This window comes from Delphinus delphis, chromosome 21 (genome assembly GCF_949987515.2).
Source record: "Delphinus delphis chromosome 21, mDelDel1.2, whole genome shotgun sequence".
Classification (NCBI taxonomy): Eukaryota; Metazoa; Chordata; class Mammalia; order Artiodactyla; family Delphinidae; genus Delphinus; species Delphinus delphis.
Window position 1 is genome coordinate 18,370,894 of NC_082703.1, and position 17,716 is coordinate 18,388,609.

At 44.2% G+C, this 17,716-nt stretch overlaps 1 protein-coding gene across 2 annotated transcripts in view; it reads left to right on the top strand.

The window, feature by feature from the left end:
• PDGFRL (platelet derived growth factor receptor like) overlaps positions 1-17,716 on the top strand; it is a 47,239-nt gene that overhangs the window by 8,002 nt on the left and 21,521 nt on the right. For both annotated transcript variants that reach the window (XM_060001165.1, XM_060001164.1), the window contains exon 2: positions 1,711-2,008. In XM_060001165.1, coding sequence (XP_059857148.1) covers positions 1,711-2,008 — 298 coding nt within the window. The remainder of the gene's footprint in view (positions 1-1,710; positions 2,009-17,716) is intronic.

Consider the following 17,716-nt stretch of genomic DNA (forward strand, 5'->3'; position numbering starts at 1 on the left):
GCTCCTGTTTCAAAGGGCAACACTCCAAAGGAGCCAAGTACATCATTACACAGTTGAGTCCACGTCAGCTGAGTTTTGGGACAAATCATCAGACTGTGGCTCCATGAAGCGCTCACCAACTGCACACGCACCAGTGAACAGCCCAGATCAAGACACAACGGTCCTGGCAGCCCCTCTCCTGTCCCCTCCTGGTCATCCCCAACCCTCGCAGGAAAGCCACCGCCTGACTCCTCACCTCAGAGATTCAGACCTGAAGTTTCTAAAAAATCAAGTTTCTAACATTTATAAATCCGGAAACCTGCATTTCTGCCATCCTGGGAGAAATCAGATCCTGGAACCCTGGACACTCGCTCCCTCCAGGCAGCTGTCCCTTCGGGAGGGCGTGGCCTCTCCAGGCCCACCTGGCTCACCTCATTTTGTCACCAGCCTGGTCTGTGGTTGCACAGAGCTTGCAACACTTGCCTTTTTCTGTCTCTTAATCCCAATTTCAGTGTCTCTGTACTCTTGACCATCCAAGCCCTTTATACATCAAGGTAACATTAGATAAATAAATACGAACATCAAAGAGGGAAAAGAATTTTCTCCTGATTTATCATATTTCTCCATTTTATACAAATGCCCTGTAATTCCCTCAACTGGCCAAGGTTTGTGTAGTTATCTATTCAAAATATCTACAGGCTGTTGATCCTCATGTAGTGAAACGGGGGTCAGGAGACCTGAGTTTTACTTTCACATCCTGTCACTAGCCAGCTTTGTGCAATTTAACTTTTAAGGCCTCCTTTATTATTTTTTAAAATGTATAACATGAGGACCTTAATCTCTCAGGATCTTGTAAGTTTGGACGTTTTATAATTCTGTGGGCTTATAGCAAGGTCACCTTGGAGCTGATGCAGACAGTGGGGCAAATGAATTGCTAAGTCTCCTTCTCTTTGCTGGGTGGATACAGCATATGGCCGTGCGGGCTGGGTGGACAGCTGAGATTTCTGGAACCCAGAGGTATTCCAAGGGCAGGGCAGCATTGTCTGTAGAGAAGGGAAAAACAGCGGTAAGAAAATGGACTTAAAGGTCATCAGTTCTTACCACCATTTGCCAGCAATTCTCAACAATGTTGGTGATGAAATACTCCTCCCCCCAGTGTATTTTGTTGGCTAAATTCTAAACCTTTGCTAAAGTTACCATTGAGTTTTAATAATGTATATGTATGCTTTAAATGAACACAGGGTTAGTACTTATTTCTTACTGAGCCTTGTATTCTCCATGGATGTTGTCCGCCCTGACACACACAGGCACCACAGTACGTACTCATTAGGGAGAAAGTTTGTGATGGTTTGAAATCTTCTGAGTGTGCTTGCAGTGTAGTCTGTGTCTCCACTCCCTGGAGACTCTACATATTCCTGGGTTTAAACAATTGGTTCAAAATGAACAAAGACAGCACTGAGATGGCAAGGACCAGAAACAGACCTCGAGAGGCTTCAGGTCCACCATTCTGGGTACCACCTTAGAGCTGGTGAGACTGAGTGTGAACCACAAGAAAAATTCAGTTACTAATTGGTTTAAAGCTAAAGAATGAACCAAGAAAATAATGATTATTCCTGAAAATAACTTTGACATAGGAGGAGAGCGATATTAAAAACGATCTGTTTCAGGGGTTGAAGACTCTGGGTATGTTAACCACCAAAGTCCATTGTTCTCTCCTCATGTTTGTACCAGTTACGGGTCAACATCCTCCCAAGAACAAGCATCCAAAGGAGCCCGGAGAGAACAGAATCAAGCCTACTAACAAAAAGGTGAAACCCAAAATTCCTAAAATAAAGGACAGGGACGCCGCTGATGCAACACCAAAGACACAGTCTATAATGATGCAAATGACAGATAAAGGTCGCTTTCAGAAACCCGCTGCAACCCTGAGTCTGATGGCAGGGCAAACTCTAGAGCTTCGATGTAAAGGGAGTAAGATCAGATGGAGCTATCCCGCCTACCTTGACACCTTTAAGGACACCCGCCTCAGGTAAGCCTTTTCTTTTACTTGTGTTGGCTCAAGGATTTGGTTTCGTACCTTTGCTTAATATCACATTGTGTCTGACATCTACCATTTTACTCTAGCAGATTATAAAAATGGAAGCTCATTGAGCAAAAGCCATTGGTTTTATTGCTTCACCCAGTTAAAAAAAAATTATTGCAAATCCTACCAACATTGTTGAAACAGTGAACTCTTAAAGGAAGCCGTATGACAGCCGTAATTAAAACTGTGAGGTATAGAGGTAGAGATTTAAGAATTCATACTGTTAAAAATAATGGACTCAATGCTTTGTCATTTTTTAAGTAATTGTAATGAAAACTGACTAATGGGAGATTCCTATGAGCAAGTTGACCAGAGGTGAATTGCTTTTGACCTTTTCAACTTCTTCTGATTTATTTTTACTTTTCCAAGTATATGGTTTTTATATTCAGAGGCATCCGTTGGTAAGAAGGCTAAAGATTTCTCATGTTTGAATGAGTACCTTCAGGAAAAGTGGTTAAGATGATTATGAAAACTATGAAAGGCAAGGAAGCAGAGCATGTTTTAGAGGGTGCCAGAAACGGCCTATGGCGTTAGGGGGTGTTTTCCTGCGTATCTTTGGGGAAGCCCCCTAAACTCCCTCCCTCAGTTTCCTCTGGCAAAGAATGAAGGAGATTGGTCTGTGTGCTTCCTAAGTTTCTTTCTAGACCTTTCTTCTTATGAAAGGTCAGGATATTCTTCATATGATTCAGGATAGAGGAACAGCGGAGCTCATCTGTTTGGGATGATTGGAATGGGGAGAAGAAAGAATGTGGCTCTCAGGCATCCATCCCAAATGCTGCATGTTCAAAAGAGATTCCTATTTCCGCACACACTCCACCTGCTTGGGTCTTCATCTCCCTCAAGGACACCACCATCCACTCAGCTGCTCAGCCTGAAAACCGGGGCGCATCCTTGCCTCTTCCTCTCTCCCTCACTCCCCACATCCAATCAGTCACCAAGTTCAGTCACTTCAATTTCCCTTCCTTCCTTCCATTTTTATTGAAGTAGAGTTGATTTACAATGTTGTGCCACTCTCTGCTGTACAGCAAATTGACTCAGTTATACACATAGGGACATTCTTTTTAAAAATTCTTTTCCATTATGGTTTATCCCAAGAGACTGGATATAGTTTCCTGTGCTATACAGTAGGACCTTGTTGTTTATCCATTCTAAATGTAATAGTTTGCACCTACCAACCCCAAACTCCCAGTCCATCCCTCTCTCTCCCCCCTCCCTGTTGGCAACCCTAAGTCTGATCTCTATGTCTGTGAGTCTGTTTGTTTTGTAGATAGGTTCATTTGTGCCATATTTTAGATTCCACATATAAGTGATATCATATGGTATTTGTCTTTCTCTTTCTGACTTACTTCACTTAGTATGATCTCTAGTTGCATCCATGTTGCTACAAATGGCATTATTTCATTTTTTATGGCTGAGTAGTATTCCATTGTATGTATGTACCACATTTTCTTTATCCATTCATCTGTCGATAAGCATTTAGGTTGTTTCCATGTTTTGACTATTGTGAATAGTGCTGCTATGAACATAGGGGTGCATGTATTTTTTGAGTTGTAGTTTTGTCCAGGTACATGCCCTGGAGTGGGATTGCTGGATCATATGGTAATTCTATTTTTAGTTTTCTGAGGAACCTCCATACTGTTTTCCATAGTGGCTGCACTAACATTCCCACCAACAATGTAGGAGGGTTTCCTTTTCTCCACGCACCCTCCAGCATTTGTTATTTGTAGACTTTTTAATGACAGCCATTCTGACCAGTGTGAGGTGATATCCCATTGTAGGGTTTTTTTTTAACATCTTTATTGGAGTATAATTGCTTTACAACGGTGTTGTTAGTTTCTGCTTTATAACAAAGTGAATCAGCTATACATATACACATATCCCCATATCTCCTCCCTCTTGCGTCTCTCTCCCACCCTCCCTATCCCACCCCTCTACGTGGTCATAAAGCACTGAGCTGATCTCCCTGTGCTATGCAGCTGCTTCCCACTAGCTATCTATTTTACATTTGGTAGTATATATAAGTTTATGCCCATTGTAGTTTTGATTTGCATTTCCCTAATAATTAGTGATGTTGAGCATCTTTTCATGTGCCTACTGGCCATCTGTATGTCTTTGGAGAAATGTCTACTGTCTTCTGCTCATTTTTCAGTTGGGTTGTTTGGTTTTTTTGCTGTTGAGTTGTGTGACCTGCTTGTATATTTTGGAGATTAAGCCCTTGTTAGTCACATCACTTGCAAATATTTTCTTCCACTCTGTAGGTTGGCTTTTCTTTTCTTTTTTTTTAATGATTTCCTTTGCTGTGCAAAAGCTCATGTTTGATTAGGTCCCGTTTGTTTATTTTTCTTTTTATTTATATTGCCTTGGGAGGCTGACCTAAGAAAACATTTGTACAATTTATATCAGAGAATGTTTTGCCTATGCTCTCTTCTAGGAGTTTTATGGTGTCATCTTATGTTTAAGTGTTTATACCATTTTGAGTTTATTTTTCTGCATGGTGTGAAGGTGTGTTCTAACTTAATTGATACACATGCAGCTGTCCAACCTTCCCAGCACCACTTACTGAAGAGACTATCTTTTTCCCATTTTATACTCTTGCCTCCTTTGCTGAAGATTAATTGACCATACGTGTGTGGGTTTTTTTCTGGGCTCTCTGTTCTTTTCCATTGATCTGTATGTCTGTTTTTGTACCAATACCACGCTGTTTTGATTACTGTAGATTTGTAGTATTGTCTGAAGTCTGGGAGACTTATGCCTCCTGCTTTTTTTTCCCCTTAGGATTGTTTTGTCAATTCTGGATCTTTTATGGTTCCATATAAATTTTTGGATTATTTGTTCTAGTTCTGTGAAAAATGCATGGGTAATTTGATGGGGATCACATTAAATCTGTAGATTGCTTTGTGTAGTATTGCTATTTTAACAATATCAATTCTTCCAATCCAAGAGAATGGGATATCTTTCCATTTCTTTGAATCTTCTTTAATTTCCTTTATTAATGTCTTATAGTTCTCAGTCTTTCACCTCCTTGGTCAGGTTAATTCCTAGGTACTTTATTTTTGTGTGTGTGTGATTTTAAAAGGTACTGTTTTTTACATTCCCTTTCTGATATTTCATAGTTAGTGTAAAGAAATGCAACCGATTTCCGAATGTTAATCTTGTATCCTGATACTTTGCTGAATTCATTTATTAGGTCTAGCAGTTTTTGTGTGGAGTCCTTAGGGTTTTCTGTGTATAGTATCATGTCATCTGCGTATGGTGACAATTTTACCTCTTCCCTTTCAATTTGGATAGCTTTTATTTCTTTTTCTTGTCTGATTGCTGTGTTGAATAGAAGTGGTGAGAGTGGGCATCCTTGTCCTGTTCCAGATTTTAGCAGGAAGGCTTTCAGCTTTTCACCATTGAGTATTATATTGGCTGTGGGTTTGTCATAAATGGCTTTTATTATGTTGTGGTATGTTCCCTCTATACCCACTTTGGTGTGAGATTTTTTTTTTATTAAGAATAGATGTTGGGGCTTCCCTGGTGGTGCAGTGGTTGAGAGTCTGCCTGCCGACGTAGGGGACACAGGTTCGTGCCCCGGTCCAGGAAGATCCCACATGCCATGGAGCAGCTAGGCCCGTGAGCCATGGCCGCTGAGCTTGCGCGTCCGGAGCCTGTGCTCCGCAATGGGAGAGGCCACAACAGTGATAGGCCTGCGTACTGCAAAAAAAGAATAGATGTTGAATTTTGTCAAATGGTTTTTCTGCATCTATTGAGACGATCATGTGGTTTTTGACTTTTCTTTTGTTAATATGGTGTATTACATCGATTGATTTGTGTATGTTGAACCATCCTTGTGAACTTGGGATGAATCCCACCTAGTTGTGATGTATGATCTTTTCTATGTGTTGTTGGATTTGATTTGCTAATATTTTGTTGAGAATTTTTGCATCTATATCCATCAAAGATATTGACCTGTAATTTTCTTTTTTGGTGGTATCTTTATCTGGCTTTGGTATCAGGGTGATGATGTTTTCATAAAATGTCTTTGGGAGTGTTCCATCCTCTTCAGTCTTTTGGAAGAGTTTGAGAAGAATTGGGATGAGTTCTTTGTATTTGTGTGTATTTTTTGTAGAAGTCACCTGTGAAGCCATCTAGTCCTGGACTTTTGTATGTAGGGAGTTTTTTTTTTATTACACATTCCATTTCACTTACAGTGATTGCTCTGTTCAAATTATCTATTTCTTCTTGATTAAATTTTGGTGGGCTGTGTATTTCTAGGAAGTCCATTTCTTCTAGGTTGTCACATTTGTTGGCATATAATTGTTCGTAGTATTCTCTTAAGGTTTTTTGTATTTCTGCAGTATCAGTTGAGATTTCTCCTTTTTCATTTCTGATTTTGTTTATTTGGGTTCTCTCTCTTTTCTTCTTGGTGAGCCTGGCCAGAGGTTTGTCAATTTTGTTTATTACCCTTTCAAAAAACCAGCTCTTATTTTTATTGATTTTTTTCTATTTTTTTTAATCTCTATTTTGTTTATTTCCTCCCTGCTCTTTATTACTTCTTTCCTTCTGCTGACTTTAGGTTTTGTTTGTTCTTTTTCTAATTCTTTTAAGTAGTAGTTTAGGTTGTTTATTTGAGATTTTTCTTGTTTTTTGAAGGCCTGTATCACTGTGAACTTCCCTCTAAGAACTGCTTTTGCTGCATCCATAGATTTTTTTTTAAGATTTATTTTATTATTTATTTATTTAATTAATTTATTTTTGGCTGTGCTGGGTCTTAGTTGTGGCACGCGAGATCTTTCATTGAGGTTTGAGGGCTCTTCGTTGCAGCATGTGGGCTTCTCTCTAGTTGTGGCATGCAGGTTTTTCTCTTCTCTAGTTGTGGCAAGCAGGCTCCAGGGCATGTGGGCTCTGTAGTTGTGGCATGCAGGTTCCAGAGTGAATGGGCTCTGTAGTTTGTGTGAGCTCAGTAGTTGTGGCACGTGGGCTTAGTTGCCCTGCGGCATGTGGGATCTTAGTTCCCTGACCAGGGATTGAACCTGCATCCCCTGCACTGTAAGGCAGATTCTTTATCACTGGACCACCAGGGAAGTCCCATGTCTCAAGGTATTTTTTAATTTCCTTTTTGATTTCCTTGTTGACCCATTGGTTTTTTAGTAGCATGTTGTTTAGCCTCCAGGTAATCGTTTTTTTTCTCATTTATTTTCCTGTTGTTGATTTCTAGTTTCATGCGGTTGTGGTCAGAGAAGATACTTGAAATACTTCAACTTTCTTAAGAGCCATAAACCTGTCCTCTTTCCATCGCTGGTGTTACTACGCCAGTCCCAGGCACGTTACCCCTCATCGCCACCAGTACTGCAGTAACCACACCCAGGCTTGTCCTCCTCCATCCTTCTCAATGAAGCTAGAGTGACACTTAAAAAATGCAGGTCTGGTCTTCCCTGGTGGCACAGTGGTTGAGAGTCTGCCTGCCGATGTGGGGGACGTGGGTTCGTGCCCCGGTCCAGGAGGATCCCACATGCCGCGGAGCAGCTGGGCCCGTGAGCCATGGCCGCTGAGCCTGCGCATCCGGAGCCTGTGCTCTGCAACGGGAGAGGCCACAACAGTGAGAGGCCCACGTACCGCAAAAAAAAAAAAAAAAAAAAAAAAAATGCAGGTCTGATTGTGTCAATCCCCTGCTTAACACTCAGTGGCTCTCCATTGGTAAGGAAGTTCAACATCCTCACGTGACTCTTTGAGACTCTCCCTGATCACCTCTGGTGTCTAGATTAGTGTGTCTGCTTTCATTGGCCTGGGTTCCTGTGACATCGTCAAATGCACCAAGCTCGTGGAGGCTTTGGACTTGCTGCTTTCGTGGTCTAGACCACTCTGGGCCCCTCTTCACCTGGCTGACTTCAGCCTCAGGGTCACTTTCTCTGGGAAGCTCGTGTCAGGCCTCCCTAGATTTGCATCCTCATGGCCCCTGGTGCATCCTTTTTTGAGCACTCTACATACTTGTAACTCCTTTTTTTTTTTTAATCTGTATTTTTCACCAGGACTTAGCTGAATGCGTCACATTTAGCTGTATCTACTGAATAACTATCTTCCCCTTCTTGCTCACACATACCTTCGAGAATAAATAATATATGCGTATAAGAAATATCTCTCTGTCTATCTAACCTCTTGTATTAAGTCCTCTTTCACGTTTTATTCTGAAGACACCTTTCTGGCTTCATGTGACGTGATAGTGTATAGTTTTTTTCTGAAGGGTTATTGGGTTGCATGAGGAGTGGAAGGTGAGAGAATATGATAGTTTTCCCCATTTTCATCTCCATACTTGACGTGTGTATGTGTATACGTGTGTGTAGCTATTGCTTGGAACAAATCTGGCAAGATTTACTACTGTTATCCTTTTAAATGACTTAATTTACCAAAGTCAAATTTACACACTTTTTTTTAAAAATGAGAATGGAGCTGGTTTAAATTATTCTGAACAGTTAGTCTTTGACTTACACAAACAATCCTAAACCTAGACGATTTAGCCCTTGAATATTTCATATTTTCTAGGAGTATTTTCAAAGTTATATTAGCCCAAATCTGTTTGAAAATATCTTAAGGACTCAGAGTGAAGTAAATATGAATCTGAATCGAAGAGAAATATCCTGGAGCTAAAAAAAACAGTTTTGACTTAGCATTAAATAGCAGTCATTTCAAAGCACAGTTAGGGCTTTATAAGAAAGTAAAGCCAGATGTGGGCCCTGAGGACTTTATGGAAAAATGTGAAAAAACATCTAGTCATAACTCTATATCAGACAACAACAACAAAAATCACAATTTCTTTGACACCAGAGATTCGACTAATTGGTTCTTGACATCTTTCCCGGAATGTGGCGCCGTTGGATAGAGAGGTATTCATCCTGTGTTTTCTTTTCCCGTGGAATGAGTTCTTTCCAGTGTGCTGATGGGCTTCTGAAAGCCTGGTCCTGTTAACCAATCTGGGTAGCTTTCTGGAACTCAGTTCGTATGCTGCCACGTTTGTCCACATGTAACTTTCTGACCAGAAGAGGGAGCATGTTATGGAACAGAGAGGTTAGGCGGAGGCACAGCTAGGTTGGAATCCTAACCTGCAAAGTAGGTCTTTGACGAATAATTACCCTTGAACCCAGTTTCCTTGTCTGGAATATGGAAATGATATCATCTTTGGTAAATGCTGTCTGGCCGATGGTAAATGTTCGAATGTTCAATAAATTGAACCTAGGCAATGCATATTACTAGGCAATGCGTATTTCTCAAGTACAATAATCCAAGTGATCTCTGGGGACAGTTCATTCTGACCAGGACTCACATAAATCAGGGAATTGTGCACAGCCAACATGGCTTCTGATATAGAGGATCCAAGAAAGTTTGCACATCCCTTTGCCACTTTCATTTAATTGAGCAATTCTTTGAAATCTGGGCCTGTGTTCCTCTTCTCCCATGAAAGCATAAGCCCGTTGAGGGTAAATACAACATCTGATGGGTTCATCAGATTCCTAGCACCTAGAACGGTGCCGGACATATACTAGAAACCAGGTAATATTGTTTGGTTTCCCCAGGGGCTTAGCATGACAGAGGTCAGTTTCCAGTCATGCTGGAACATCAAGATCGTTACACCTAGTGCCGATGTGTGTCCTGTATGTGTGCACTGTCCTGGGTAGGTAACGACAAAGCATGAATATATTTTATATTGAGGACGCCAAGCCACTGGGATCCAGCCCGGTTACCTGAGGGCATTTGTTGCATGTTGACCTCAGGAGTCAGTTTTCCCCCTCTGCCTTCTCCCTCTGTACCCACCCTGCCCGCTCTGTCTTTGCTTCTCTCTTTATCTTAGAATCTAGAACCTGTCATGTCTACTGAACTCTTGAGTACGTCCTAAGTAAGTTATTTTGCCCTCTGTTTTTCCTTCACTCCCACTTGGAAACTTCCAACCCCAGACAAACCTGTTCACCTCCCTTCTCTTGTTGGCACGTGGCCCCTGAGCACAGCTGGAGGAAACCGCACAGCTGGCCCGACGGGTGCCGTGCGTCTGTGGTCGCCTCATACATGCCTGGCAAAGCTGAATCTGTTTCTCTAGTGAGCTCGTGTTTTCTCTCTTCCTAAACCTCTGATCTTCTCCATCTCTCACTTCCAGCTAGTGCAGGTCTCACGGAATTCACTGAGAAATTGGAGCCCTTAGAATTGCCCTAATGTCTTCATCACATTTCCTCCTTCCCTGCACTTACAGTTATAGTGGGGGAAGGCTCTCTCCTCTTGACGAAGGCCAAAGCTGCATCTGTGCCCTGGATCTCATCCTTACATAAGCCTTCCAGGAGCCTGAAGACCTCCGTTATTGCCTCCTTGTTCTGAGTCTTCAACCCCGCTTCTCGAAGAGTTCCTTTCCCTGAGTCTCCAGATGGAGAAGGCCCGCCTTGGCCCTCACGTACCCTCTGGCCGCCCACCTCTCTCTTCTTACCTTCGCAGCCAAACCTCGTGGAGGGGCCTCTCTCTACACAACTCTCTCCACTTTCTTCTGCTGTTCACTCTTCAACCACTCCACCTGACTCCTGCGGAGGACTCCACGTGCATTTTATCACCAAGGTCAAGGTCGCTCAATCCAGAGTTCTCCTTTCAACCCCCATGTGGCTGGCCCACCATGTTCTTCCAGCAGAAGAGAACGCCCTCCTCTTGGCTTCCTCAATGCCATATTCTGCCCATTTTCTTTCACCTCACGGGCCCCTCTTTGGGGTTTCCCTCACCGGCTCTGCATCCTCTGTTCTTCCAGACATTTGAAGTTTGTGCTGTGCCTCTTCTTACCACGTGCTGCCAGATCCCCTCATTTATCACAGATTAGATTACATGTTTTCTTCCGAGCTCTGGGTCCCCAACTGCCTGCTCACCTGCCTGGATGTTTCCTGAGCCTTTCCTTAAACATAACCACCTATAACTGAGCTCCCGGTCTTTCTCCACACCTGGTCATCTTCCTGTGTCCTTCAGTTCAGTGAACTGCATGAATTCCATCCGGTTGCCCTTGATCAGAGGCCTAGGAATCACCTTGGACTCTTCCCTTTTACTTCCACATCCAACCAATTTCCGTGCCCCAATGATGCTACTGTTTCATTACTTCTGGAATCTCCCCACTTCTTCCCGCCACAGCAGCATCACCCCCAAGTCTCTCACTTACGGCAAGAGTCACACAACTTGCCTCTGTGTACCCAGTCTTGACCTCAGTCTTACACATAGCAGTCGGATCTTTCACAGAAGCACATCCGGCCACGTTGCTTTCCTACTTCAAGCCCTTCAGGAGAGCGATTCCATTGCTCTTAGAATAAAGATGACACTCCTAACACGGCCCGCAAGCCCGTGCATAATCTGGCCCCTGTTTTTCCTCTGCTTCCCTGCCCTTTCACTTCACTCTCTTGTTGTCCACACTCCAAGCTCCATGGACTTTTTCTGATCCCCAGTTGTGCAAACTCCTTCCTCCCTGGGGCCTTGGCCCGTTTGGATCCTTCTGCCTGTAATGCACATGCTGGATTAGCTGCTCACCAGCCTTCAGATCCAGGCCTGTCACTTCCTCAGGGAGCCCTCCTTGCTCTCAGCCGCTGGCACTAGGCCCCAGTTACACATCCTCACTGGAGCCCTTCTCACCAGTGGTGCGGTTACCATTTCCTTGATCATTTGATTTATGTTTGTGTCCCTTGCGAGGCTGTAAACTTGGCAAAGGCCGTGTCTGTGTATTTGCTCTTGCTTCCCTAGCAGCCAGTTCAGGACCTGCCACCCTGTAACTCCTCCACAAGTATTTCAGTGAGAGAATGGTGTGCGGACGCTGAGCCTACAGGGGGTGTCAAGTCAGGCCCCTGTGATCGCAAGACCTGCGACTCTGGGAACAAGCTCTGAACTTTAGAGCCCAAAGGGACCTTAGCGGTTATCATGCTTAAGCCTCTCTTTGTATCAAATGAGGAAACGGACAGAGATGATAGATGGCTGGTCCAGAGCAACAAAGTGGTGGGTGGCAGTGTGAGTAAACCCTGGCCTCTCGGTTCCCGACGTTGAAGTGTTGCCCTGCTCAAGTGCGCCAAGGCACGTCTGGTGGTGGTAAGCACTTAGACTGAAGGACGCTCTTGGTTTAATGAAGTAGTAGCTTCAGGGAAGATAGAGTTGTTGTCTACGTTTCTTTTTCTTCCTCCCTCCCTCCCTCCTTCCCTCCCTCCCTCCCTCCCTCCCTCCCTCCCTCCCTCCCTCCTTCCCTCCTTCCCTCCTTCCCTCCCTCCCTCCCTCCCTCCCTTCCTCCCTTCCTCCCTTCCTTCCTTTTTTAGCTCTTTGGATACTAGACTAACACATCTGATTTACAAAGTTAAGATTCAAAACAGAAATGAAAAGGAGACACTTTTTCAGAGTGGTGCATTGATTTCTTGCTGGGATAGCTTCGAATTGAAAGTGATTGAAATTTCACATTGATTTAGGATAACTTTTTGGATATCAGAATGTTAAAACATTACACTGGGCTATTTAGAAAGGAGAACTCTGTCAGAGAACCGCAAATCACGCCTCATCCTAAAAGGTGGACTTTGATCTCCCCAGAGGATGGATGTGTGTTCCTCTGGGTCTCCTATTGGGCAATGATGCCAGGTCACTGGAAGGTCCACTAGATGGCAGCTTTGAGCTGTGCTACAATTGTCTTCCTTTCACCAGTGAAAGAAACATCTCAAGTGTGGACAGATTGGTTAAAATAATTGCACACTTTGTGCTTTCACACAAGTTCTTTCATCCTTTTAGGCAACTCAGCAGTCACAGTTTCAAGTTATATCTTAAACAATAAAGAATTCAATTTTCCAACAAACAAATAAAAAGAGGGGTGGGCATTTGTAATTATATACCCACGCCGGGATAAATGCATTGACAGCTCTAAGTCCATCTGAGTTTGAGGAACGTGCTGAAGATTCTGTATTTCCAGGTGCTGAAACTGATTCAGATTTTAATTCCTGACTCAGTGCATCCCAATCACATTTTTTTTTGAGATCAGAAACAGCAAAGGTTTTTTTTGACGATGGTGGTTACCATTTTGCTGTTTTCTGACGCTTTTGCCTCACCCCTTCCTGCTCTCGTGCTTTTCATCCATCCTCCCACCTCGTCCTCCCCTAATTAATTCTGTTTGTCTCTTCCAACAATTTTTTTTTTTTTTTGCATCTATGATGTTCAAGGTCCTGTGCTAGGCAGAAGCTGGAGACATGATAGTGAGCAAGTGAGATACAACCGCTGTACCCACAGAGATTTTACTTCTATGAGAAGACAGACTATTGAATAAGCAATTTTAATATGCAGCTGTGTGAGTGCCTTGCTAGCAGAAGTACAGGATCCAGGAGGAAAAACCTCAGGCTGATATGTGAGAGCTGAGAGTTAACCAGGTCACGAAAGGGCTGGGAAAGGAATATCAGAAAGTTGCAGAAGGAGGGACCAGCACAAGTAGCTTCCTCTTGCTGAGAAAGAGTACAGCCCCTGGAGCACTGAGGTTGTGCAGTGGGGAAACAGGGTAGCCCTGGGCAGGGGAGGAGAAAGGAGGTGAGCAAGGAGACAGGATGCTGGAAGGCGTCTGGCCAGGGAGGGCCTTGTCAGCCACATAGAGGAATTCAGTGCGAAATCTAAGGGCACTTGTGAGCCATTGACTTAAAGCCTTTATAAATGACACACTTAGAAAGTACAGAGGGCTATACTGCACAGTGTGAGGGCTGCTACTCTGTCCTCACTGTCTTTAGGAAAAGACAGCATCACTTCCCAGCCTCAGGTGGACCCAATCTCCCTCCAAACACCCTGTACCTGTTTTCCACACACTGGGGTCTACAGACATATCCTTGGACCTAACACTTTTTCACCACATATACGTATTTTTTCATTTTGTTGATAGCATAAAAAACATTCATAGAAGAATGTTCTGGACTATATGATCCAACCTCTGGTTGAGCGATCAACACCATCCATTTCCATCTTCTCTGGAAACATTTTGCTTCTTCAGTCTCAGCAAAACACACGCGCAGAGTTTAGAGCAGGGGAATTCTTGGCGCGATATCGAGCCAAGGAAGAAAAGACGAAGCAACTTAGGGGCCAGGATGCTGGCTGAAGTATAAATCAGTGCTGGGTAAGAACGGGGGCGCCGGAGATTGAAGCTAGACAGTTAGCCATGTCACAGCAGTGAAGACAAGCTGGCTGACGTGCTCATAAAGAAAGCCCAGGCTGCTCTCTGGAAAGTCAGGTCCAGGCATCGTCTTTCAGGATGTTTCTGTGGTGTCTGGTCGGATGTTAGCATTTCTCAATCAAGAACTGGAAGTTCGGAGGAGTGGACGGAGTACAGGAGATCTCTTTGATGGCTGGTTCCTCTGAAAACAATAAATAGCTTCTAGAGAGAAGGGAGGGCATCTGGGTGTTCGTTTGGCCGCAGTTGGCACAACACACAACACAAAGGGAGGGTGGGCCGAGGAAGCAGACAGTGGGCTCCGGGCCAGTCTAATCCTGCCTCCGGGAGGGGTGGTCTGGGGGCATTTCAAAAGAAAAAGAGAACGATGTTAGCAAGTGTTTGTAAACAGAAAAATCCCACTGTCAAGAAGGAATCTGCGCAGACTTTGGTAAATACTGTCTTTCGTACTCTGGTGCTGTACTGAGGGAGAGGTCTTTATTTTTTCCCTTCAATTTATTTTATTTTAGTTTGGTTTTTTCCTTCAATTTATTTAATTTTATTATTCAATGTTTGCCAAACATAATTTGATGTTTATGTTTGGTAAACACAGACTCTACCATTTTAACCATTTTTAAGTGTACAGTTCAGTGGCAGTGTGTACATTCATATTGTTGTGCAGGTGTCTTTTTAATTCAAACTCACTTTCCTTCAAAGCTCGTTTCACTTCATTATCTGAGCAGGACAGACAAAGATGATAAGCTTCGATGAAAATCTTAGCACCCTCCCTTTGCTTTCCTACTTACCTGGAGGTGCTCTTTGGGTCCAGTTTGCTGTGGGAGATTGAAAGTCTACCCTGATATTTACCTCCAGATGGATGTCTACCCCCAGAAAACAGTCGGGTTCAAAATAAATGACTTATCCTGCCCTGAAGGTAGAGCCCTCTCTTCCCAGACTCAGTGGCACCAGCGCCAGACACAGCAACATCTCCCCAGAGGTGGATTTGTGGGCGTGGCAGGATGCAAGATGTCTCCAGGCGTACTAGATGTTCCAACAGTGTTCAGGTTGCAGAAGAACATGGCCTGTTCCATTCAGACATGAGTGGTGGGAACGGGAGCAATAATAGAACCAGCCTCGTAGTTGCCAGGATAGAATGAGGTCATGCAAGTAAAGCATTGGCACACACACTAAGCCATCTCTATAAAGCGAGTTATTTTTATTCACAAGATTGTACCCAAAGGAGGTGAGTCACAAGAAAACAGCCAGGTTTTCAGGAAGTTTGTTTTTAAAAATTGTTTCAGACATGTATTTCAATCTCATACAAACTCTAGACGTCCATGATTCCATGGAGTGCGTACTCATATCCAGACGCATGGTCCTGTGACACTCCAGCTGTCCTCAGTCTACGAGTCGTCAAGGTGGGGAAATGGGTTGAAGTGCATTATTCAGTTTGGGGAGGGAAATGTTTTCTGATCTTATTTTAAAAGACACCAAAACATTCAATTTCTTGAGCATTCTGGTTAAGTCCAGGTTTGATGATCCCAGATGTGCTGCACTGCATTAAAATACAGTACGATGATGATCGTAAAGTCAAGTTAATGCATCAAACCGAAGACACTGCAGGAATACCACACATTATATGTCACGGTAATTTTGGAGACTGTTGCCAAACGCAACATTGTTTACAGTATACCATGAAGTGATGGCATGTATGTTACGAGTGAACCCTGCCTTAAAAAACGTGTATAGATGTGAGTGAGGTTTAGGGGTTAATGCGCCAAAGTGAAGGTGGAAGTTGCCGTAGCATGATAATTTTCTGCCAAGCATCTAAATAGGCAAAATGTAAATAAAACCATTTTGTGAGGTATGTCAGAGGAGGAAGCAGGCAAAGAGGAATAAAGGATAAGCTATGGGAACTTTTATGTCCCCTGGTATACAGCTGTAGAGAATGGTACTTTATAAGGAAAAGAAAAAAACAGCAAAACTAAGATGTCAGAGCTTGGCCTCTAGTCTCTGGCTTGGCTGCTTTAGCAGAGACATCCACCCACAGAGGCAGGCATGAAGTTGCTGCCCTTGGGAATCTGCTCAGTACGTCCCATCCCACGTTCCCGACCTGTTCCCTCTGCCCTGGGGCCTCAGGATCCTGCTCTCTCCTCTTGTTTGGTGCTTTAGTGATCAGATCCTCTGTTCAGACTGCCTTTTGTACTGGATCCTAATTTTGCCCTGAACTCTGCCTTTCAGAGCACGTGCTACTCTACTGCCGAAGCCCGGCTCCTAACCCCACCCACCGCTTAGCGCTCAGCTTCCATCCGGTGGCCCACCTGCCGCGGAGGGGAGATCACACAGTGCAAGCTCACCCTTCCCTGTAACAACCCGGCTTTTCTTTACGAACTTGACTTAGTCGCTAGGACAAGGCAGGGGTGATGGACCCTGGGTACCAACCAAAGTTGATACAAGAGAGAACATGCTCTCATGCACTTCATTTACAGAGGGGCTCACAGAATGGCTTGTGATGTGGCATTGGCTGGTGGGCGTCGTGGAGGAAGAGGTTGAGGACAGGAAGTGTCCGTATAAAAGCAGAAGGGGTGACTGCAGGGTGTGTCACAGCTTGAGAGTAATAGGCAGAGTTATAGTTAGACTAATTTATACATAAAGACAGTCCACTAAGTCAGGAAGGTATATGTGAGAAGAAAACCAGAAGTGGCCCTGACCACAAGCAGCTTATGAACTCGTGGAATAAATGACATACATCCCAGACACAGTTACAGCCTGTGGTCCAGTGTGAGTGTGCGGGGCCCATGGGAGGAGAGAAGGCAGCTGTCAGCACGGGCTGGACAGGCAGGTTGACTCACTGAGTGATTGGTTACCTAACTGTAGGAGACCAGTTTTTTTTTTGTTGTTGTTGTTGTTTTTTGTGGTACGTGGGCCTCTCACTGGTGTGGGCTCTCCCGTTGTGGAGCACAGGCTCCGGACACGCCGGCCCAGCCGCTCCACGGCATGTGGGATCCTCCCAGACTGGGGCACGAACCCGCGTCCCCTGCATCGGCAGGTGGACTCTCAACCACTGCGCCACCAGGCAAGTCCTGGACCCTACATTTTATAAGGGACTAGGTTAGACCCCCCCCCCCCCAGAGGCTAGGGGCTTTCTCAAGTTTGCACAGCTTTTAGTGAAAGTAAATTAGACTTGAACTTAATTCCCAAGGCCCCTCTAGTCTTTACACCAAGAAACCTGTCTATTTCTTACGTTTCTGCTGTTTGCTCAGAAGATATGCCATCCGAGTGGCCTCAGGAGGAGTGGGCGCCTTGAATACATTGACGAGGTGGGAGATTTGGGCTGTGAATCCACTGTGCCAGGTGCGAATGAGGTCAGCCCACAGCCTCTGCATTCACTATTATAACTTGGCCACAATACGCCCATTGTGGCCAAAGGCCAGCCCATTAGTAACCCACAGCTTGTTTTCCTGACAAGGGTGGTGGAGGCTTGCTCCATTGTCTCCTGTCACTCCTCTTCCTGGGCC